Raw genomic sequence first — 23,929 nt, forward strand, 5'->3', positions numbered from 1 at the left:
AATTTGTATAGTTCATTCTATGAAACAGGTGCTTTTTTTTTTATTCGAAAATGGAATTTGAGTAAATTTCCGTAGTCTTTCAAGAATTTTACCGGACAGAGGAGAAATTAATGTGTGTGTGTGTGTGTGTATGCGCAAATGTAGATCATTTTAAGAAATAACATTAAAAGTACAGGTAAACACACTGTGAATTTCTCAGTGGTGCCCTGTTTGAGAAGTGTTATCTACACAAAAATCTTTTCAGGTATCCTTAATTCAGAGGTAGACATATGTCAAAATGCAGTGTAATGTATTTGTTGGTAGAGCCAATTTTTTATTTAGCCTGACCTGCCAGAGAATTCCCCTCAAGGGACAGTAACAATGGTCATGACTTCAGCTCGTTATTTTGGTAATGGATAATTAGAGCGGGGTTGTTTCCGATTAGCTCCTCATGTTACTGAGGCAGACTGTTGCCTTGTTTCCGTGCTGATTAAATTATACCGCTGTGAGCCACTACTACAGCACTGCAGCTGAGCATTACGCTTAATATTGCCCACTAGGACTTCAGTTAACTGCAAGCTTTTGTTTGCATGCTCTCAGAAGCCTTTGAGCCATTCGTGTTTGCTAACAGAATTCCTCTAAACTGCATACACGTGACATTTATCTAATCACTAAAAAATAAAGGAACATATCCTTTAGTGAATAGTTGTCAGGGATTCTTTGAGATGCCGCATCAGTCCTGACAGAGTAAACATAATGAAATAAAATCATCTTAAAGCTTTGTGGCTCCTCAGAGCCGAGTCACATGTAAATAAATGCTCTTTGACATCTCAGTCCCTCCAGGACAAAACCAAGGACAACAAAGACAATGTTTGTGTTGTTTACATAAGATTGTTCTCGGGAGCTCAATGTCCTACAGGCAGTGGTCCAAAGCTCATCGTGGAGAACTGGTTCGACTTGACGCTGATCCTGTTCTTCCCCCAACCCTTTTCGTGACTTTAGATTGAGCAGTATTCTGACATATTAATCACAGGGAGATGTTCTGTGTTTGATAGGCGAATATTCTTTGGATCTCCTTGCACAATATTTAAACCTGGAATTATGGTCGGAGGAATGCCGGTAAAGAGAATTTCTAAAAGTAAATCATTCAGTCATTTTATTACATATTTCGATTTAACTGGCCTTCTAAATGCATGAACTTTAACCACTATAGGTAAAAAATGCAAAAGTGCACAAATAAATATGAGTCTTGGGTAAAAAAGATGGACCTGTGAATTAATAAAAACATTAAGGCACTGCATCTGTTTCATAGATTATGTTTCAAGCTTTAGGGACACAGTGAACATATGCCAAACTATTCAATGTCAGACCTAATGGTTTTTGCCATTATTTATTTAACAAAGTCATCATTATTTAACAAATGAGATCCCAAGGGCAAAAAAAAAAAAAGATGTGAAGATGCTTTATGAAGGTATTGTATCCCATAAGCACATAATGGTTTCCTCCAATTCAACACGAGTGCTTAGCAGAATGTGAGAGCTCAGCCTCCCTTTCAATTTCTCATCAGATATCAGCAACTTACAACAACTGGTCATCTCAACAGGCTGAGACACATCTCTAGTTCCAACACTGCTATCACCTTCTCTCAGGTCTCTGCTGTAGCTGCCAAACATCGGGATCAGCCTCCTACTGAACAATCTCCAATTACCTGAGGTAGATAGAAGAACATGGAGATGATAATGATATCAGAAACATTGTGAGGGTCAGATCTGAAGGCTGAATGAGCAAAAAAGAAACAAGACAGTAGAGGTTGTGCATTACAATGCTTTTGCCAGATTAAAGGGGTGATTTTAACATGGAGCACAGTCTCTTGTGACTGAGTTCATAAAAAGCGGCAATGTTATGATATAAAACAAAGTTCAATATATAATTCTCACAATCACAATAAACTCTTTTTCCACTAATATAGTTCATTTGCCTATAACTATGGGTGACTTTTTTTTTCCATACGTTTTTGCTATTTTTGTTTTGCATACTTTAGGACAGTTTACATTACAAATGATATTATCAACATAACTTCAAGTGCAGAATCTTATATACTTCTCATTCCATTTAAGCCATAACTTTTCATTTCAAAACACAAAAGCTTTTAAACTGTTTATTTCCAGGTTTAAATGAATAAGTCCCAGATTTCCAATGTGGTCTCAGACTTTTGGAGCCATTTGTATAATTTAATTCATGTGCAGTGACCGGCTATTTTACGACGGCATCAAATGTGGCTTGTCTAATCAGTTTTTAGACTCAGAACTCTACTTTTTATAAAGATTTTTAATAGCCGACTTCCAAAAAAAGCAATGGAACATTACTGCAAGCTTATTAACAGAACTTATTTTTATTCAGGGTCAACCGAGTGTTTTGAATAATATGCTGAACTTTGAAATCAATTCAATCAAAAAGAAACAGATGCGAGACCACACAGTAAAACACGCCTAATCAATTCTTTCTGTTTCGTCTCTCAGGGATGTATCAAAACAATGTTCTTTAACACTGCAGTTTTTCGGTTGTTTTTCTTATTTTGCCCTATTTCGAGCATGTTGGGGTCATCTGCTTTGTAAAAGAAGTCATCTGTTTCTAATATTACACACTTGTTATTTGGGAAACTCTGTGGCTAATGCACTATGCTAGCTCAGTTGCCAAAAGCATCTAATACAAGATGGAATTCAGACCCACTCCGCTGATGAAAGATATTGCGGAGGAGGTCCCAGAGTTCCTGGACCTATTGTACATGTATTCCTGCATTACATCAACACTGAAGTCAACTAACGTAAGACTTATGTCATCTCTGTGTCTGACTTGAAGTTCATCGCTAAACTCTCTAAGGAATAAAGGATGCAGTTCATCTTTCATTCTTGTTTTCTAAAACACAGCTGTCTCCTAACCACCCTCTCCATCTGGTTAGTTCTGGATCAGTCTTTCCAGAAAGAATTTAATTTCCCTCTAGACTTGATTTTGCACTGTCAGCAAAGTCCGTCAGCAAGTGGTTTGCACAAAAGGTGCAGGCATAAAGTGGAATTTAATGTACCTTTGATCGTTCACATTACTAAATGTTCACAGATGTCCTAACAAATGGATTTTTTAAGGGTCTGTATTGTTGTTAGCCTTGATTGGATAGTCCCTAAAAGCTTTTTGAATCTTTTTGAATTTCTGTATACAAATAATGTGTTGGTCACGCACTTGTGATGTAAACTGAGATAAACAGTTTCCAGTTTCATCTGAAATACTGTAAAAGCAAAAGTATTATGCCTGAAAACCTCCTTAAGCTGTAGTGTTTTTCAATGCTATCTCACGAGTCACGACCAATTCGTACGAGTGAGTACGAAGTGGCTAATTCATACAAATTCACATGACCCCACTCGTACGAGTTCGTACGATTTGTCTAAGCCCCAGCGATGGGTAGGTTTAGGTCTACGAATTGCCCAGTTCATTCGAATTAGGCAACTCGTAAAAGATTTAGAAAAAATCATACGAATTCGCACGAGTGAAGTCGTATGAATTCGTACGAATTAGCCACCTCGTAAAATAAGTACGAATTGCCGTGAGATCGGGTTGCTACTTCTGCACCACTAATGTCACCCAACAGAACACTCCATCTCCCATTGGTTGCACAATCAGAAGGCCCTGTCCCAAACTCACGTCATTGGTTGAACAGCTGTTGCTGTACCAGATTGATTCACAGTGTAAATTTTTTTTTGGGAGAAATTAACCTACTTTTGGCTTACTTATATCTCAGCTTAACCCATTTGTGCCCAAATTTTTCTGAATGGTTTCATGCATATAGTCATGTTAATAGTCCCCAGGGTTTTTTTTATTTTTTTTATTGAAAATCATATTTGAATGTGCGGCAACTATAGTTGCCGGTGGGCAAATATGTTGTTTGCACCCCCTCAATGTCAAATATGAAAAGAAGGAGAACATTTGGCATCTATCTCAAAATAACTTTCAACAGATCAATCTTTATTCATAAACAAATTTAAAAGTCAAAGAACATTTGATGCGAACCCAAAAAAGCTGCATCTAGCTTATAATCTCTTGAATATGAAAACACAACAAAAAACAAATCCATTTGTCTTAAAGTGGTGGAACATAGTGCAGCCATAACAGGGCATTGTGTATCATAAAGGTAAAAGAAAATAAATAAATACAAATAAATAGAATTAAGAAAAAAATCTATATAACAAAAAACAAAAAAACTAAAAAAAGGCAAATAACAAAAATAACAGTGCATACAGACAATTTATGAACAGCAGATATGTCATTTAAAGGGTTAAGTTATGTTTATGCACTAAACAAGACCAATAACCTTGATTTATTAACCTATTAACACAGTATACCCCATTTTCCCATGATATATGTACTTACAAGGCATTTGCCAACCGGCAACTATAGTTGCCGCTTGGACTTTTGACTAAGTAAAAACTATAGATCTCTTGTAAGATTTGTTTTGTTTGGATGATTCTAGAGACCGTCATGATTATGTAGATATATTATATGTCAACAAAAAAAATACTTATTAGTAACATGAAAATTACCTTTCTTTGGGAGGGTTTGCCTTCGCCATGCTTCCTGGAAGTAGGGGTAGGAAGTTGACAGCCTCATTTGACAGGAAGGAAGTGAATACCTTTTTTTTTTTTTTTGGAAATTCTTTATTTGGTTGTTTGCTTGCATGTCATTGAGACATAAAACATGGATAACATCTAGAAAAATACTTACAAAAGGAAAATGACACTATACACTGCAGCAACTATAGTTGCCGGTGGGCTAGCAGAGACAAGTATAAGTATTTATACTTATACCGCAACATTGAAAAAAGTGTTTGAACCTTTTTGACATTGTGTTTAAGTGCAGATTTCCACATTTCTGTATATAAACATTGAAATGTATAGGTGAGCATTGAGCAATCTGATGTCATGAAGAGTTTTTCTGTCATCAACATCTTCCAGGAGACATGTGTGGCCTTGCATGTGCTGCATTAAGGCCCGTCCCCTTACCAGTTCACAAGAACAAGATCACAAGTTCACCATAAGATCCGCATGGACATGTCTAACTCCCACTGCAAAACACATACAAACCATAAAGACCCTAAATATGTCCATGAAGAATATAAAGGAATAGTTTACCCTAAACATGGTGAATCCTTTAAGCCAGTTACTGTTCTGATTCAAATGATTCTCTGAATGACCAGGGTGACTGAAAAACTTCACAGACAATTGCCAGACATTTTATAATAACCCGCAACTGGTGCAAGAATATAAAGGAATGTCAAGGAAAAGCAGCAGACTATGGGAAACATCTGTGCTTCAACCTCAGGTGGACTCAACATGGGCTCACCGCTAACAGTCTCTGATTGGGGTCAACGGCAGAGGGCCACAGACCTAATAAAATAAAACGAATGAATAACTATGTCCAGTGGCTTTCAACTACATTTAACTGACTCATATTCATGCAGGCTTGTGGAACAACATGCACATGCACATGTACATGCACATGCACATGCATGCTCTCATTTTCCTTTGATAGCAACTCTATTGCAATGCAGGATGCAAAGCAATTAGTCTTTACAAAATCCTACAATCCCGCATAGCCCTCATGGTCTTGACATATCTTCACTATAGCAGAGTGGTGATGACTGCAGTATGGCTGGCATCCAAGCTCCAAATGAAGCCCTCATCTAAAGCAGTGTAGACCTTTCTGTATCCCTCTCGCATTAGCGATCACAAGCCTATAAGTTTCTACACAAGGAATTTACTATATGGGCTTAGAAATTCAGTCTATTCCTGGACTCAAAAGCATGAGCTTTGTTTCAAAAAGATATAAAAGGTTAAATATAGAAGCATGTGAATCTTAAATGATGTCTTCTGAGCAGTTCATTTTCCTTCAACTCAAGGCAATGTTTTAATCACAGATTTGCAAAGCAAAAAACAACACAAAAAAACAATGCATTGCTTTATTGGCCCTATATTTACTCTTCAGTATAACAAAAGCCCTCTAAAAAGACTCAAAAAAAGAAATATTTCTACATTATGAAAAGATGCATTGAACATATATTTTGATATTTTACAATATTTAAAACTGGCACTGCACAAACTGTCTATCTTAGTGTCTCTTTTGACTTAAATAGATGAGTTCATCTGATTCAGAAGGGTGGGGTGAAAGACTATATACATGTGAGCTAAGATGGAAGAAATGTAGAGCATGAGAAGTGGTTCAGGAACATCCAACACAGCCTGGAGTCTGAGAGCCAGATCAAGTCGTATCACAAATTATCTTTATTTTTAACCTTGCGTAGCTTGATCTAAGTCATTTGAGTTCTCTGCCACAGCCAACAAATAAACAAGTCTCAAGTTCTTTCCTAATTTACAAGGATTAAGTTTTTGGGAAGTGCACTTCAGTGACTATCGTATATTTTGAATGTTTCGTATTACAACGTAATGATGTGTATCCAAACTCTGCATCTGTAATGTAATTATCTGATTGCACATGACTCATTTAATTTCATTTAATTTAATTTAGTTTGGCAGGTGTTTAAAGTAAGGCTGAGACATTAATAACACTCCATGAAGGCTAATATCATATACTGATTTTGAAAGCAGCAGAAAAAAATCTTCTTGTTTTTCTATCTGTGAGATACTTGACAATTTACCAGTGCTGTTTTTCATGACCTAAAAAAACTAACACAAAAATTATTTTGTGTCTGCTTTACTTTTCAGAACGCAACATGCATGGTAACACTTTGTTATGTTTCATCCATAATGCTGATTCAATATCTTTGACTTCTTTGAAGTAATAATAGGCCTAGTTTTCTATCAGTGGCAATATCAAATTACAGAGCCACTTCTCTGACATTTGTTTTTCTGAACTACAGATTTCCATCTAAAGAGCAGAAAGAAGTCACAAATGTATGTGTGATTGCAAACATGTTCTTGTGTGAATGCACATGTGAATTGTATCGCTTTGTTACAGCCTAGTGATGAAATTTGATTTCACAGAATATTGGTGAGCAAAAGAAAAGAATTTCACATCTTCAGATCCGTCAAAAGCAGGAGAGATGGACGCTGTTCACAAAGGATAGTTAAGCTGCAGGCCTTTCTTGTCCCCTCACTCCACATAGCTGCCAGTGACCCTGTCTGTGGCTCTGTCATTTACAATTCAAATGCTTTTATGACTATGCTACTTCCAACCGAGATGGAAAATGTCATTATTTAAATGAGCCGTATTTAAACTCCAGGTTTCTCTATAGACAAACTACACTGGACACAAATACACATTTTTAGGCAAATCATACGCTCACAAGCTCCCATTTACTTATCAGAAAACTGTTCAGACAGATGATTATTTTCCCCCACGAGGCATCATTGGCCACTCATGCAAACCGAGGGAATGTGAGGGAGCATCTTTAGCTTTGGGGCTTTTAAAGTTTGAAATATGTAAGCTTCTCAACTGTTCTGCATAAGCACACAAAACATGTATCTAACGGCAGCTTTATTTAGTGATTTATGCTTTTTTCCGGTAATGTGTTTTCTCAATGGGATCTTAAAGGATAATCACTTAAAGATTTAAAGTTGGCATGAAATGGAAGTTGCAATAGTATTTTTTTACTTCCCAATTGTGACAACATGAAGTAGAAATAAAGTTGAGAGGGACTTGATTTTGTCCATCGGAAATTGAATGGATTTTTTGGGTTGTTGTGATTTGCTATTGCAATCATTTTAATAAAGACTCCAATATCCAATATCAATATAAAAAAATAGAATGAAATGAAATAGAGAATGAAAATGATATCATCATTTACATTTACTTTAAGGCTGCTAAAAACAGTAACATAAAACGATATAATTTATTTGTAAGTACTTTAAATACTATATTAAATAAATATAAATGTAATGACTTTCAAATAAATCTGACTGAAAAATATTTACTGTAGTAAAAAGTTTGACAACAAGCTCTGTTCTAGCCTACTGTTTTATCAATCATTTAAACCTAAAACTTTTTGATGTAATGTTTCACTTGAAAAGTGTGCTTGCACTATATTTCTTTGTATAAATGTCACTTGCCTTGATATTTTGTTATCTAAGAAGTGAACAACAGTCATACATTTTAAGTTTGGCTTAAGAGTCAACTTTTTAGTCAACTTGTTGAGTGCGCAGTTCTTCAGATAGTTACGGTACCCAAATCTGCAACACTTCTCTCCCCCATAGGAAGTCTCAGGCAATTAGTTCAGTCAGTAGAAGTTCTCGTACTAGTCTACTAGTTTCTCGGAGCTCTTCTAATGACTTAGTCCGAAGAGCGTTTAAACCCCTGTGCTATTCTGTGGGAGCCCCGGTTCTGCTTTTGGATCTTTATATATTTAAATATAAAAAAAATGGGATTTGAGTTGGATCGTTTCAAAGGGGCTGTGGACCCAGACTTCAAATGCAACTTGTGTAATAAAGTTTTGGAGGATCCGCTCACTACCCCGTGCGGTCACGTCTTCTGCGCCGGCTGTGTGCTGCCGTGGGTCGTTCAGCAGAGCAGCTGCCCGGTCAAATGCCAAAGGATCTCCACCAAAGAGCTCAACCACGTCCTTCCTCTCAAAAACTTAATATTAAAGTTGGACATTAAATGTGACAATCACGCGCGGGGCTGCGAGAAGATCGTCAAACTTCAGCATCTGGCGGAGCACGCGGAAATGTGCGATTATTCTCCTGCCAAATGTAGGAATAAGGGCTGCAGCGAGGTGCTGAACCTTAAAGATATGGATGCTCACATGCGTGAATCGTGTGATTTCAGAGCGGTCGGGATATGCGAGAGTGGATGCGGATTGATGCTCACTCATAAGGAGCAGAAGTTGGACAACCACTGTTGTTTGAAAGCCCTCAAAGTGCACAACGGCGCGCTGCAAGGGAAAGTTGTCAGCTTGGATAAGGAACTGAAGAAACAAGCTCTGAAATCGACTAAAAGAGAGAAATCACTTTTGGCACAACTGTCGGCTGTTCATAACGAGCTTCAGATGACAGCGCTGAAGTATCAGAAGAAATTCACGGAATACAGCGCCAGGATTGACTCGCTGTCAAAGAGTCTCTCTCCACCGTGTAAGGTAAGAGAACAATCATGACAGCACTTTAATAACACTCACAAATATTTATAGCAACCATAGTATCCACTACTACAACAAAACTATGGTAAAACGTAGTATTGGCTACCATTATTAATAACACAAAAAGTCTGAAACGATTCTGAAAGCTTCTTGCACTGCGTGAATGGAATCTCATAATAATTTATAGCGGTTTTACAGTATAGGCTACATATTTTGGCAGAAATTACATTTTAATGCTGTCCGTTTCCTTAGCAAATGAGCTTTCTCTGGAAGCCTGATTTTTGGTCCAGTTTTCTCTCAGGCTTTTTTTATTTTTATTTTTTTTTATATAATTTTATATTTTACCTTCCTTTTTTTCTCTTCTCTTGTTTATTAAATGTTGGGACACCTATTTATTTATACTTTTACAGTCAGTGTTGTTTAGATTTAAACTCTTTATGGACTTCCATTTAGGCAATATCACTCGAGTGTACTGAAATCGGCTGTGAATGGGCGGTAGGCAAGATGCTGTGTAACTAATCACAGCCATGTTGATATAACTTGTCGATTGTGAGTGTGAAATTGCTTTTATTGGTTTAGAAACATGCTTGGACAAGTAATTAATATCCAGTTACAGTGACTTGTAACTCTCAAGCAAATATTGGGCAGTGACTTGGTATATTTCTTCTCCTCCAACAAAAAAAGTTCCAAAAGAGGAAAGCCAAGCTCCAAGCAAATCGCATACTTAAACCCTGGCCTGGAACAACGGTTATAACTAGAGCGAAAATACGTTTTTCCATCAGCGCTCTACAAAAGGCAAACTAGTTCAAAGTGCACATTTTTGAAAACAATACCATTGTCTCCATGTAAACTACAGAAATGCTAATTTGTGAAAACAGTAAAGTCATGCGTATTACGTGTTCAGTCTGTAGAATTTAGGTAGCTCTGCCCATTTTCAGCGGTGCGCTTCTGTTCTCAGGTTTGTATTTCCACAGCATGAAGGTAAGATCTTACAGATTTATGAATGAACCGCTCATTTTAAATCTTCCCAGTCTACTGACATTTGTTATGACATCCGCTTCAAACATTACAATGCTCATGATAACTTTCGTTAACTCTGCAATAAGTAAATCCACTTCACCAGCTAATTACTCTTCGACAGCGATGCCATAGAAATATACAGATCTACCCCAAAAACGGAAGTTCAAACACAGTATTCCAAAGTTGGCTGCATGCTTGTTTCTCTGGCGCATAAGGTGTATAGGCACGTAGTGTTTCTTTACAAAGTGTAATAATCGCCAACTACTGGCCTGGCAGCAGAATACAGCGATTTTAGTAGTTTTCACGGATCCGTGTGAACTGGGATCGCTTTGACATTATCGTCAAAGTTTTGGATTTTGGGTGTTTGCTGTTCTTATGATTCCTTCCAAGTTCCAACCCTGAAAGATGCGTTACTAGCTGGCTTGCAATGTAGACTTCATTGGTTTTAATGGAACTTTCTAGTTTAGTATGGACTTTACAGTATAGAAAACATATTGTTATAGCCTATAGTGTGCTACATTATTTTTAGGCGTTTAAAGACGTACATTACACTTTGTGTCCTTCAGTTGGGTAGTTAAACAGCTTTTCACTGAGGGAACACTCAATATAATTTCCAATGTAGGTACTATATTTGCACAATAGACTTAAAATGGTAGCATATTTAAAGTAAAATTACAGTAGTTTTATACATTGTTGTCAGTAGGCTACATAAGTACTTGAGCGGTAAAGTACATGCCAATGGTAAAGTGATGGTAATACTAAGGTACTTTGGTGTAGTCTAGGCACTAAAAAGATACATCATGCCCAAATAATGAAACAACGACCTTAGTATGGCACATTTTTTTTGTTAGTGCTTTATGTCCTTGCCATGCCTTAAATTAAGTACCATGACATCTTCTGGCATGTGTGATGCCCTTCACATTAGCTATAATATATCCTCACCTCAGGACTCCATCAGAGCATGGAAAAAGTCTGTGAGTTACACTTGTGACAGATAACCTCCCTTGACCGCTCTATGAAGGAGCATGAGATCCTAAGGCAACCTCCCAGTGAGTGAACATGTTTATGGGCTCTGAATGATGCCTTAGTGCCAGTGACTGCCTTCCTGCAGGGGAATGAAGTCTCTCTTGCTGTTCCCATCACATGGTTCATCAGTCAAGTGAGTTGAAGCAGGGCTGGGAAAGGAAGGTGATGATGGGGAGCTGACATTTGCAGGATTGGGCCTGTCTGCTGAATGCTGGGCTGTTGATCCAGCTGCTCTGGAGGAAAAAAATGATATCACAAGAATTTTCATATCACCACTAGAGCATTTCAACACTTTTTATGCATTATCTTTCTATATGTTTGGTTGTTTTTGCCATTCAAGAGAATGTATTCTTTAGATGAGTCATCCTCTGACATTATTTCCACATTTTTATTATACAATTTAACAACAATAATGTGCATTTATATTAAGTGGTGCCGGACATTGTTTCCCATGGAATTATGGGACTTGTTCCCATGACCTGGTCCAGCAGGATACATTCCTTACTTGGAGACGTACATCGCATACACTCAGCAAAGATAGTAAAGAGGACACTGTACATGCCTGCCATTGATGTCTGTATTATATTTAGACACTGTATTCTGTGGCACACAGAAATGACAGCTGCTTAAGTCTCTGATTCTATGCAGTGCACCCTAAGCGAGGAATAAAATGCTGACTCCACTTGTTTGTCCACGTTCCGCCGTTCATCTGTTGAGAGAGCCGTTTGCTGCAAATGTATTAATATACTCGACCAAATGAGCAGGGAACAAGGCCTTAACCCTTAAAGCCACTGGCCACTTGACAGCTCCTTTTCCAAGATGCTTTAAGCTGAGATGACTTATGTATTTTGCATGATGTTTAATGATTGTAACAGGTGCACTTCTGCACTTGTTTGGTCACGCACCACTTTTGGTCACAGTCAAATGTAAATCGTGATACCTACGGATGATTTAAGAGCTTGTGCTATAAAAACACACCCTGAAGGGTTATATTTGAAATAGGGATGTCCTAGAATCCTAAATCCGAATTCGGAAAGGCACTGAAAACGAGTAACGCATTCTACGGAGCCCCTGAAGGGACATGGTTAGGCTTGCTGCGGTAGTCAGTTACATTACAGTACATCAGATTTCACTTATCACTTGAAGATAGTGAGGAGAGATGACTGACAGGATGATGTTGGAGGACTTAATGTGCAACAGATCTTGTAAAATGCCAGTCATTTCCTATCCAAACATAGTATTTGGCTTCAGGCACATCCCTAATTTGAAATATTTAGTTTGGAAGCTCAGATGTTTCTACTTTCCGAATAGAAATAAATATATGGTTTTAAAGACGTATGTGTGAATTAATGGGCCATTTATATTGTTCCTTCTTTTTCAGGGCGGAGAGACCAAAAGTGTCATGGCTATACTCCATCGTGATTCTGGATCTTTAGGCTTCAATATCGTTGGAGGAAGGCCATGTGCGGTAAGTTCAGAAAGATTTGCACCTCCATCTTATGTGTCCTTGGCTCATTGTATTTCCTGTTTCAGCCCATGATTGTCAAGGATTGGTAAAGGAAATCAAGAGGGGTTTTGTGAAAGGTTTTCCCTAACAAAACTGTTTGGGAATCCCAGATCATGCATTTTTTAATATTTATATATATTTTAAGGCCTTAGATTACCTCATGCCACATCTACAGTATTAGTTTCTTGATCTAATGATAAACAAAACAAAATATCTGTCAGGTTATTTCAGAATCTCAGTGTGTCACTGGATGACTCAATTTAAGTGGGAAATTGCAACTGGGAAAATACAGACATAAATTATATCTTTTGTATACAGTGCCACTTTGGTATGTCAGTCCACCCTGAAGTGGTAGTTGTGGTATCCATATCAGTGTGAATGAGCACCAAACCCTTTAAAAAGTGTTTGTTTGTGGTTCGTCTGAAATAGAAATATGACGCACTTTGGTCTGAACTGGACATTTGCAGAAAAACTTTCCAAAGAGGAAAACTATTACAAGAGCCAAGTTTCCAGAGCTTCTTCTAAGACCCAGATGTAGCCTCATCACAATGACGAGGCTTTATTTATTTTATAAAAATACACCACAGTTAAAGCATATAGCACAAATTGATATGGCTGAGTTAGTTTACCCTAAAGTAAGTGGAAGAGGTAGGTCACTAATGAATGACACAAATGGCTGCGTCTCTTGGCAACTGCACAACTACTTCAACGTGGCCATGACCCCTCCATAGCAAATGTTTGACATGCCAGCCATCCTGTCTGCTTGTAAGACCTTAGATCTGTTTCTAAAACTTAGTGAGCTGACCACTTGGGTTGCGTTTTAAAATGTCAGTATGGCAAAGGCTTGTAGGAAGCAAAATCTTTCGCAGCATCATTCGCAGAGTTGGGAATACCAGAATGCATTTCAGTGAGCTCTGTCAATAATGTGAAAGAAATTGTAGTTTTAAATTTCAAATTTTAGTAGCCACCCAATATTTGTGTGGAATATTGGTGTATTTTTATTACAAGGCTCTCTGATTCTAATAATCACTGTTATCACTAGTTAATCACTGAACTGAGGAGGCAATTTGTATATGTTGTATATTTAATTTAGTATATTTTGTATTTAAATATTACATATTTTCATCGTTTTTGGAGTATTGCGTCTTTAGTTTAGCTACTATTTTTGTTCTGTTACTTCAATTTGGAACAGAGTTTGTCGTTTCATTAGAAAAGAAAATAAATATTATGTAGGAGTAGGATCCTCTGGCAAATAAAGATGTTGTTTTTGTCGTTGTAATGGGGAAGAGGGAAGGGCTTACAGTAATTAACTGCAGAGTTCACAGTTTGACTTCCTGCGGTTTCTTAAGTATTCCATTAAAAATTACAGCACAGTGTCACACAACATGGCACAGAGGTAATGTGGTTTGATGTGGTTGGGAGGTGGGTTCAACGATTTTGGCAGATGTTTTGCTATAACCATCCTGTCCAGGTTATATTTTCATATAATGAATGGTGAGCATCTTTTTATTAATCTCTTAACACCTTAAATATCTCACAAACGCAATATGTTTTTCATTTGACAATGTATTTTCAGAGAAGCTGAACAATGGAGCGCATTGCTTTGTACACCTGCAAACAATTATTTGTGTTTTGGATGCGTCTTTAAGGGAGTCTGTGTCTTTGTTAATCATTTTATTTATTTGCAGTAAAAATGTTTTTGCATCTGTAATACTTACTAAAATGTTTTATTGGTTATTAATTCTTTTTAAAATTCTTTTTTGGCTAAATATTGCTGCCTTGTCTTTGGATTGCAGGATAATAAAGATGGCACTTCGAATGAAGGAATCTTTGTGTCGAAGATTGTGGAGAATGGACCGGCGGATAAAGAAGGAGGTTTGCAGATCCATGACAGGATAATGGAGGTAATTGCCTCTGCTTTAAGCCTGATACCGTTGCCTAACCAAGGCACAATAAGAGCCAATCATAACATATTTTATAGACATATACAGTTTTGTGCATAACACAATGAGATGTGTAATGCATATCCTGTCCTATGTCGCAATCGTGGCTGATTAGGACAGAAACTTTTGTGTTGCACTATTTTTGCCAATTATAGCTCATCCTGAAAGGAACAGTTGTACAAACTATGTTGAACCCGTAAATAAAATAATATTTAAAGCATGTTATACCTCGAAAATGGCTTTAATGTAACAGCTTTTGCAAGATTCTTGTTTAAAACTTGATCTATGAGCCCTGATTATTTCAGAAAGTCTGCATTTGTAATTTGTTGGACGCTGTATATACCGACTTATAGGAATCCTTCCTGGCTGGCATCAAGTCAGAAGGCTCTCTTTTACCTTGGAACAAAATCTGGACTATTTAAAAGGCCAAAAGTTCCCAGTGGTCACTTTTGAGGGTGCATAGAAAGTCAGCCCTACAAAGGTTGCTTTTATAGCGGCATGAAACACAAGTATGGTACAACGGATGCTTTGAATTCACTGTAGCGTGTTATAACCACGGCCTGGGTCTGTACAATTGTTTAGCTAAGTTAATGTAAATATTTTCACTTCGTGTAGTCGAATCATCATTCAACAAAATGGTAGCTTTCGCCGCAAGATTCTTTCCCCTCAGGAGTTAGTTAACAACATCACTTTTTGGTTTCAAGATTTATTAATTTGCGTTTGACGTCAGCATATGCGTTATGTTGGATGAGGAAGTCGTGTCTGCTCTTATACTAACTTTTAAGAGCAGCCACATGCAGTGTGCTAGCCGTAAGTGTCTTAAACTCTCCTGTTCGTTTAGATATGCCATAAGCCCTTGAGACAATGGATAGATTGAGCCACCAAAGGCGACAGTAATGCAGTCGGCGCCTGGTGACTTAAGACCACTAAACTGGCCCTGCTTTGGATGGGGAGGGGGGGCGTATGAGTCCCAGATTGGTTAATGCGTTGGGCGGAAATGTGCTAGTATGACTTACTTGGAGGAAGGGGCCAGGGTGAGGGGAAAAGCTTTGGATTGTGCTTAGGATGCCAACTGCTGCTTTGCCGTGATATCTGAGAGTGTTCCTTGTGGTTTTTGTGGATGTCACCTACATCTTTGCTTTTTCTTTTTCTTTTTTCTTTTTTTTTAAAAGGACATCAACTTAACAATACATAGATATTTGAGAAGGGTTATCTGTGACTGGTTTAGTATTATCATTGTAGTGTACAGTAAGCTTTTTCAACAAGATATTTTGCTCTAGGATGGCAATAGACCTAGAAAGTCACTTTTTGTCTTTGTCTTTTGAATAATTAAGGTGAAACAGCATGCGTGCCAGAGGATGTAAATGCATAAGGAACATGAAGCACAAAGCCCTAGGTCAGTCTATTGAGTAAACCTTTAAAATTTATAGTCAGAAACTCTCTCCCACAATGCAAAGCTGTTCCCACCCTGTGCTGTCTATTTGGATCATGTGTACATGGGAATAACGTTTTCTGCTTCCTTCAGGAGATTTATTGGTGCTTTTAAAACTACTTTAATAATGTTTCTGCCTTTTGAAAAGGTTGTAATAATGCTTTTCTGGCTATCGGTGACACCTGAGGTAATGTTGTGCTCTTTGAGATCGAAATATGGATTCTAGCTTTACGTCAGCGCCTCAGGTGGTATCACATATTTAATTATGTTGACTTGAGAAATGATTTTCTGTAGAAATATAATCACAGGGGAAGAATTAATGCAAAATGGCTTACAGCAGTATTGTTTCCATTGTGTATGTATCTAAACCAACACCCTGTAGTCCCATCCTTTATAGCCCATGAGAGTTAGACTCAGCTGGACTTCGCTGTTTAAAATATGTGCCTCTGGAACCCTCCAGGTTCCAGCACTCTTTTGTCTCTCTTGCTACATCAGCACTTTTTCATCCATCATATGGAGTATCCATTTATCTCCTTTTTTCCCCCCAGCTCATTTGGATCCACATGTATTCCAGTAAACACGTCATCAGAGAAGAGATGAGATGTTTTTGCAAGAGGGTGGGGAAGTTATTTCGATTAAAGATTATAAAGGCACATGAATTTTTGTGCTCAGATAAATCATCTTGCAGCATGTTGTTGATGTTACATTATGACATCAGTATTGGATAATTATTTGTGAATGATAATTTCTCATCATTTTTAATTTCAGATTACCTTTGCCGTTATCTATCATGTCATCACTTAATAACACTGTTAAATTTAAGCAAATCTAAACATTTATATAAATTTGACTGTAGATTATAATGATGCCTTAATTTACTATTAGCATGTACAACTTATTTTGTGATTTATTTAGATGAAATCCTATCGAATTTTAATATCACCCATTCATTGACATGAAAATAATTATTGGCTAGGTATCGGCCAGTAGGTGTGACCCTTTTTTTTTCTTTGGCAAGTAACCACTTTTTCTTCAGAAAATGTAAAAATCTAGTAGTTTCCCAAATATACGCCAAAACCTCTTTAAGTCAATTTTATGCTGTTTACCATTCAAGCGAGAGACTCTTGGGTGACTAGCATCTACTGATCAGTACAATGAGTTCTTGAGTTGCGACAGCATCTCGGCTGAGAGCATCCAGGCGGAGCGTGTGAATTTGTGTCATAGGGCGAGCAGGGCCATCACGGTATTCAACGGGCTTTGTGCACATGTTCCTGACAGCAGCAGTGATGGGTGACTCACTGAGCGATCATGAGAAAGTCCAGCCAGGAACACACTGCACAGATCATCTGGCCCTTATGTAATAAATTTCGCTAGAATGTTTTATTGTTCACGTCTTACTAAGAGTGAATTGGGAAAAATCACAAAATAGCCCCGTATTCTTCATATTCTCTTGGCTATGTTGGCTTCAAAGATGTTATGTGCATGTAAATGACATGCTCATAAAGATCTAGAATCTCCCACGGTTGTCTGATGGAGGAGTGTCATGGCAGATGTCCCTGGTAAGCACCAGAGAGACAGGCTCAGATAATTCAGCGGATGAATAGCGCCTTGTTTGCCGGAGACATTTATTTTCTCATAAAAAAAGATGTAAAAAGGGAAGAAAAAACGGTGCTGTGTTTGCGCTCCACACTGTTCGAAAATTTTCACACATAGTAGCCGAGTTTGCCTGCGACAGATTGATTTATGCATTGGATTTAACACAGCTCTTGTGTTTGGAAAAACATCTTATATTTTTTTTTTTAATTCATTTTTTTTTTTTTAACAGGGACAGTGCACATAAATAAACATTTCCGTAAATGCTCCAGAGTTAGCCAGGGGCTATTTTTCATCTGTAGTATATATTTCAAAAAAAGTAATTTGTGATACATTTTTGATGTAGAAAAAAAAGTTTAGAATTTTTTATTTTAAATAAAGTGTTTAATTTCTATACACACGCGTAACCAAATGGTGGGGGACAAAACAACTGCTATTTAAAGGTCCCATGGCATGGATTATTTTTATTATTTTATAATGTTTCCTGGGGTGCCCTTATAATGTTAGTATGTTTTTTAGATCAAAAATTGTCATAATTTAGAAATAAAAGGCATTTTTCCTAACCTGATTTTAGCCTCTGATTTGAACGCTCTGTTTGAAGGTGCATGTCGTGTAAACGCCCACTGCTGTGATTGGCTGACATGCTTGCATATGAAACAGCTGTTATACGTTTTTACTATTACACTGTAAAAAGTGAACAGTTGGATCAACTTAAAAAAATTACTTCAATTGGCAACACCTAAAGAAATTAAGTTTTCTCAACTTAAATTATCACGTTTTTCACGATAAAATGTGATAATTTAAGTTGAGACAACTTAATTTCTTTAGGTGTTACCAATTGAAGTAATTTTGATCCAACTGTTCACTTTTTACAGTGTACAGCTATCGAGATTAACGAATTTAGATCTATTCCCATCACATAAAAGGTTGCAGTGATGAGCATTGAGCAGATGACAGTCTGTTGATCACGTGAATGAAGATCTTGTCATTGCAACGTAGTTTCTGCGCTCTCACTAATGCTTTCACCAATGCAAAATGATGTAAATACAGTAAGAGCTTCGTTGTGCAGTGTAACAGCGTCATTGATTTCATAACGAGTTTTGGCAAGTGTCCAGATAAACTTGCGCTGTGTGATTGACAGCTTGGGCTATTGGAAAGGGATTGTTCTTTGATGACGACATAAGAGGAAGATTCCAGATTCGCCCGTCTGAGCTTTCATTTTCTCAAAGGCGAAGCAAGATACCCAGGACTTGGTTTACACCTATCACAATTTCTAGCCACTGCCCATAGGCGGGCTAGGGGAACACATATTAATGTTAAAAAACCTCATTAAGTGAAATTTTCATGCCATGGGACCTTTAAACTGGTTTTACATACTGAAGCCCAGTCTGCCATTGTATGGTAAAACAGGTAATATTGCGCCACTCTCCATTGGTTGAACCAGAGGTTTACATTGCAGATCTCTCAAATAAACAGAGCAATGTTAAAGTGCTGCAGAGTCACAGTGTTTACACTAGTCTGGGGAATCAGTCCACAAATGCCTTGCTCATAGTTGTCTCTAAACATTTAGCTAAGATAGAAAGTATTTTAACCTCAACCAAATTACACGCACCACCTTTAAGAATGCTGTTTGATGCAGTTAACAATTTCATCTCAACACAATACATGGCTATAGTACCTTCAGCTTTCAATGTGTTTTTGTCACAAAACCATGGAAAACCCATGTGTCTTGATATCCAAGTGTAGATCATGGCTGTCTTTAGGAGCATTGGATGTGTTGGGAGTAGGAAGAGGTCATGGAGATAGACCGGGTTGTAAATGTCACCTTGTAAAAGCCTGCAAACAGACAAAGGTCAGAGGTTGAACAACAACCAGACTTTAAAAAGCAGCTCCACTGAGAGGCCAGTGTTTGCCATCTGAAAGAAGCAAGAGCTCCAGCAGTAACAGAAGAGTAGTTCTCTTTAAATAAGAATTAAGTATGGCTGGGGAGATTTGAGATATATTTGCAATGATTTTGTTAATAATATTAGTATCAGTATATATTAAACATCACTTTTAATTAGCTATTATGTTTCCTAAAGATCATGCCAGAAAGCTAGTTTTGCGTTCACTTCTTTGTCACAAATATGAGTGTGCTTGGACAGATTTTTTATTTTTTTTGCAAGCTGTTAAAACAGGATTCGTCAAAACTAACATTCTTTTATTCATCCATTTGAGTCAAGCTTGTGGAATTTAAAAGACTGAACACCAACGGGCAGGGCATATGGTGCGATGTATAACGTCATAATGTATAATAGTCGATTTCTTGATCTAGAGGCAGTCATGTGTAATTTGCATGTATTTGCTCATGTGACTTCACAGATCCCACAATATCCAAGCTAACCATTTTTGGAACTTGGTTAAAAAAATTATTTTCTTTATAATGAGGAAGATGTTTTAAACTGTGAAACTTGCGGGATGTTTTAATGGTACAAAATCCTATGTTAAAGGATCAAGGAAAATGTGATTTCTGATGTCATTGTTTTTATTATCCAGCTTTGTTGTCTTGTTATAATTTTGCATCAAATATGTATAATGCATGTGAATGTAACTTTAATATCAGCAGCTTCTAGTAACACCAGTGGTTCCTTATCTTTTTCTGTCTCCATATAGCTGTAAGGTTACCCATAGTCCACCACTTAACACCCAATGGTGCTTTCAGTTATTTTAGTGTGTGCTCGCTGTCAGATGTGGCGTTAAATGGTGTGAGGGGTGAGTGGCAACATGAAAAGAGTGGCAGCTTGAATAGATATGTTAAGAGTCTGGGGCCCATTGCTAGCATGCAGATGAGTCCTCAGCCCTTTTGAACTCAGGTTGTTAGCATTCTTGTCCATTGATGATTAAGAAGAACCTTGTAGATCAGACAGCTGTAATGAAGGACAGAGGAAGAAAACATGTATACAATTGTATACAATGTGCAGTTGGTTTTATAAAAAGGGAGATTTGGGATGTCCTGAGTTTTTGAGATGTCCTTGAGGGAAATTTATTTCAACCTTAAATAATGCAGTTTTTGGTCCGCTGTAAATACATTTTTTTTTTTTGGTTTGTTTTGTTTGTTTTTTGGTTGGAGTGGTTGTCCTTAATTCACCTGTCATTCTAAGATCTTAATTTGATCTTTTTTTTTTTTTTTTTTTTTTCTTTTTTTTTTAGAAATTAAGATTAAGTTTAAGATTTTTTTTTTTTAAATTGTGCAACATTGTATATCTGTTGCACAACAAATTTCCCAACACAATTCTCATTATCGTAATGCATCTGGAGTCTAATCTAAACAATTATTTATTTATCGAAGTTTTTTTTGTAGTTCTATGCTTATTGATTATTCTCAGTACAGTAAAGACAATATTTAAACTAAATATTTATAATAAATATTTTTTTTTACTAAAATGAACTTAAATTAGAGACAGTACATATAATACTTAATGTTTTTTTTTTTTTGCAATACAGTTATGAAATTGTGTTGAAAAAATATCTATTTTGTAATTTGTTTAACACCTCTGTAACTCATCCACTATACCCTCCACTAAAACAGGCCTTAACCTTAATCTGTCGCACTCTGGACTTTATGACCAGCTTGGACATTTTTAAATCAGGAGACCCTGTTCTTAGTTTCCTCAGGGACATGAAGTCAGGTCAACCCAGCATGGGGCCGCCCTGCAACCTCCAGTCTTCACCTTTCTTCCGCTGACAACTAAGATATCACAGCACATGTCATCTTTAGTTTGGAATGTGTCACAAGGTCTTGTGTTATTTCTGACTGAGTACAACAGAGCAGTCCAGAGGTGGCAGTTAGTTCACTGTGGGCAGTATCACATGTTATTTGACATCTGATTGCAAGAAGAAAGCCTTTGTCAAGGACTTTATTGGATTTGTGCCCCTGTCTTTTTCTCTAGATGGAAGTGAGCAGGGAGGAGGAGTATAGGCAAGTAAGACTGTTAGTCCCAGTGGTGAGTTGCTTTCCAGTTGACTGGAATGGCTGACTTGGCTATTACAGGACATTAAATCCAATGGAAGTTTTAAAAGGGATATAATAGGCTTCTGGTCTCAGCTTCTGTAATAGCAGCGCATGGTTAAAATGGACAGTCCTGTGGTGCATGTATGAAGATATTTAATGTGCACCTAAAGTATACTTGCAATAGTTCCACTTTAGCACAATCAAATATACTTAAATATATCTTTAGTTGGACCTCAGCACTATTTCCAGATAATTAAAGTGCATTATGTACAAAATTAGTTGTTCCAATTTAGCAGACTTTAAATATATTAATAATTGTGCAAAAGTACAATTGCAGGATATTTATATTAAGTACATACATATGTAAATGTATTTGTAGTATACTTAGCATAAAATAAATGTATTTAAAATACATCAATCAAATACACTGTCTTTATAATGACAAATAACTTGCATAAAAACAACAATAATAATATTAGTTTTAGTAGTAGTATTGTAACAATTTCTAAAACATCTGTTAACTCGCCACATACACTTTATCATACTCCAATGCTGTTCATTTTAAATTGGGCCAAAAATAGACAGATTAATCCAGTCGGATATCAGTCTATTACTATTCCTTTTAGCCCAATATAGAACTTCTTGATATTTGCTGTCAAGGATTTGCTTAGTCTGGCTTAGTACTGTAAATGTTGTGAATTCTGTTCAGCAGGGCTTTTCCCTATATATAGAAGCCATAGGTATAATTTATAGCATCTAAAATGTTTTTGGAGAGGGGAATAGGCAAGTATAATTAAGGTTAATTGTCTTTCCAATCAATCACCAGGCTTGTGTAAACATATCAGTAACAATAGTCTCAGGTTGCCTAGCCAGCTGCTCTCACAGTCAGACCCCATTAGCCCCCCACCCTCCATGCAAGCCACCCACCCCCATAGCCTCTCTAATTAACTACCCTCAATTAAACGCTAATAGGCTGATTAACAGACCCTCGGTCGTGAAGTAATAGGCAGTCGTTTCCTTGTAGTTGCCCTCAGTAATGCAGACCAGGCCCCGGGCCTGTTAATTACAGCCCACTTTGAGTGCCCTCAGCAGGACCTAAGAAAATGTAGCCTGTCCAAGTCTGGAAAGTGTGGTGGATGTTGAAAAAGAACATGTCTGCATTATGGATTGTTTCAGCCATCTGTAATTCAAAATGGGATCTAAGAAGAGAATGCTACCACAGAACACTTTCTGCGGTAAGGCCACTTGTTGACTTTCGCTAGGCTTTCAACTCTTGGCTCTGTATATCACAGTAAATCAGTAGTAATGGACAAATCATCATTTAATTTTATGCATATAAGGAAACTTGTAATTTTTCAGTGGCTGGCTGGGTATCTTATCGTCTGATTTTCACCAAATATGGTATTAGGGAGTCAGATCAGTTATGAAGCCATTCACTTTTATGAGTACACATGAACACAGTCTTCCTGTTTTAAGTCTTGGATGTTAATGTAATTTTCTACTCACTACCTCTTTTTATGGGTGTACAGCCACAGTGATCTTGTAAATGTACTTATTGAATGTCTGTTCTGTAATTTAAGCTTGGTTTTCACCATATTTCAGCAGCTAGCTCATGATTAAAGTAAGCATGTCAAAGCTCAAGCCGAGAATTGAAGTCATATTTCCTGTCATAACTCACCAAAGTACAAGACTACTCTTCTTTGTCCCTCCTCCCAACAGATATATAGTTTTGCTGTGCTCAACATGACTATTGCAGTGCCAAAAACATATGCAGACTTGAATACTTGGCTAGTGCAATGCAAACATATGACCTAGCTAGTGTGCATTGTTGTGTTTACTGCACCAGTAACAGTCACCAGTAGGGGCCTATTGATTTGATTTCCAATGCTTTAGACATTATACCAGGTGTGTACCATTCTGGTAGCTAGCTATACACGTCAACAGTTTAACTAACTTTCCCAGCAAGATTCTTTTCACACTAATTCCAGCATGGCAGTAGTTGGCATACATTACAAACTGATCATAGAAGACAATTGTGGCGGTGATGGAATGTAGCAATGTAATCTACTTGCTTTGTGTTCCAAATTGCATTTTGGCACATTTTGTGAAACTGAATTGGCATAGCTAAAAACACACTTATTTGCATTGTTTGGGCCCAAGAATACTCTACTGTGAATATTGTAGCCTATTTCTCACATCAAGGTTTTTTCCAGAATTTCACGGCAGATGAGATTCAGGAGTTGTCCTGAACTCAAAAGCCAGATATCTTGTCATTTTGGGGTGTTTCCAGCCTAATGTATTGGCT

At 37.3% G+C, this 23,929-nt stretch overlaps 1 protein-coding gene across 1 annotated transcript in view; it reads left to right on the forward strand.

Annotated features, from left to right (window-relative positions):
* The first annotated feature begins 8,255 nt into the window (after positions 1 to 8,255).
* The window catches only part of pdzrn3b (PDZ domain containing RING finger 3b), an 88,004-nt gene continuing 72,330 nt past the window's right edge, over positions 8,256 to 23,929 (forward strand). Inside the window, exons 1-3 of the mRNA XM_084128541.1 lie at positions 8,256 to 9,112; positions 12,540 to 12,626; positions 14,462 to 14,569. Coding sequence (XP_083984667.1) covers positions 8,399 to 9,112; positions 12,540 to 12,626; positions 14,462 to 14,569 — 909 coding nt within the window. The 5' untranslated portion in view covers positions 8,256 to 8,398. The remainder of the gene's footprint in view (positions 9,113 to 12,539; positions 12,627 to 14,461; positions 14,570 to 23,929) is intronic.

This window comes from Abramis brama (genome assembly GCF_963993115.1).
Source record: "Abramis brama genome assembly, chromosome: 11".
NCBI lineage: Eukaryota > Metazoa > Chordata > Actinopteri > Cypriniformes > Leuciscidae > Abramis > Abramis brama.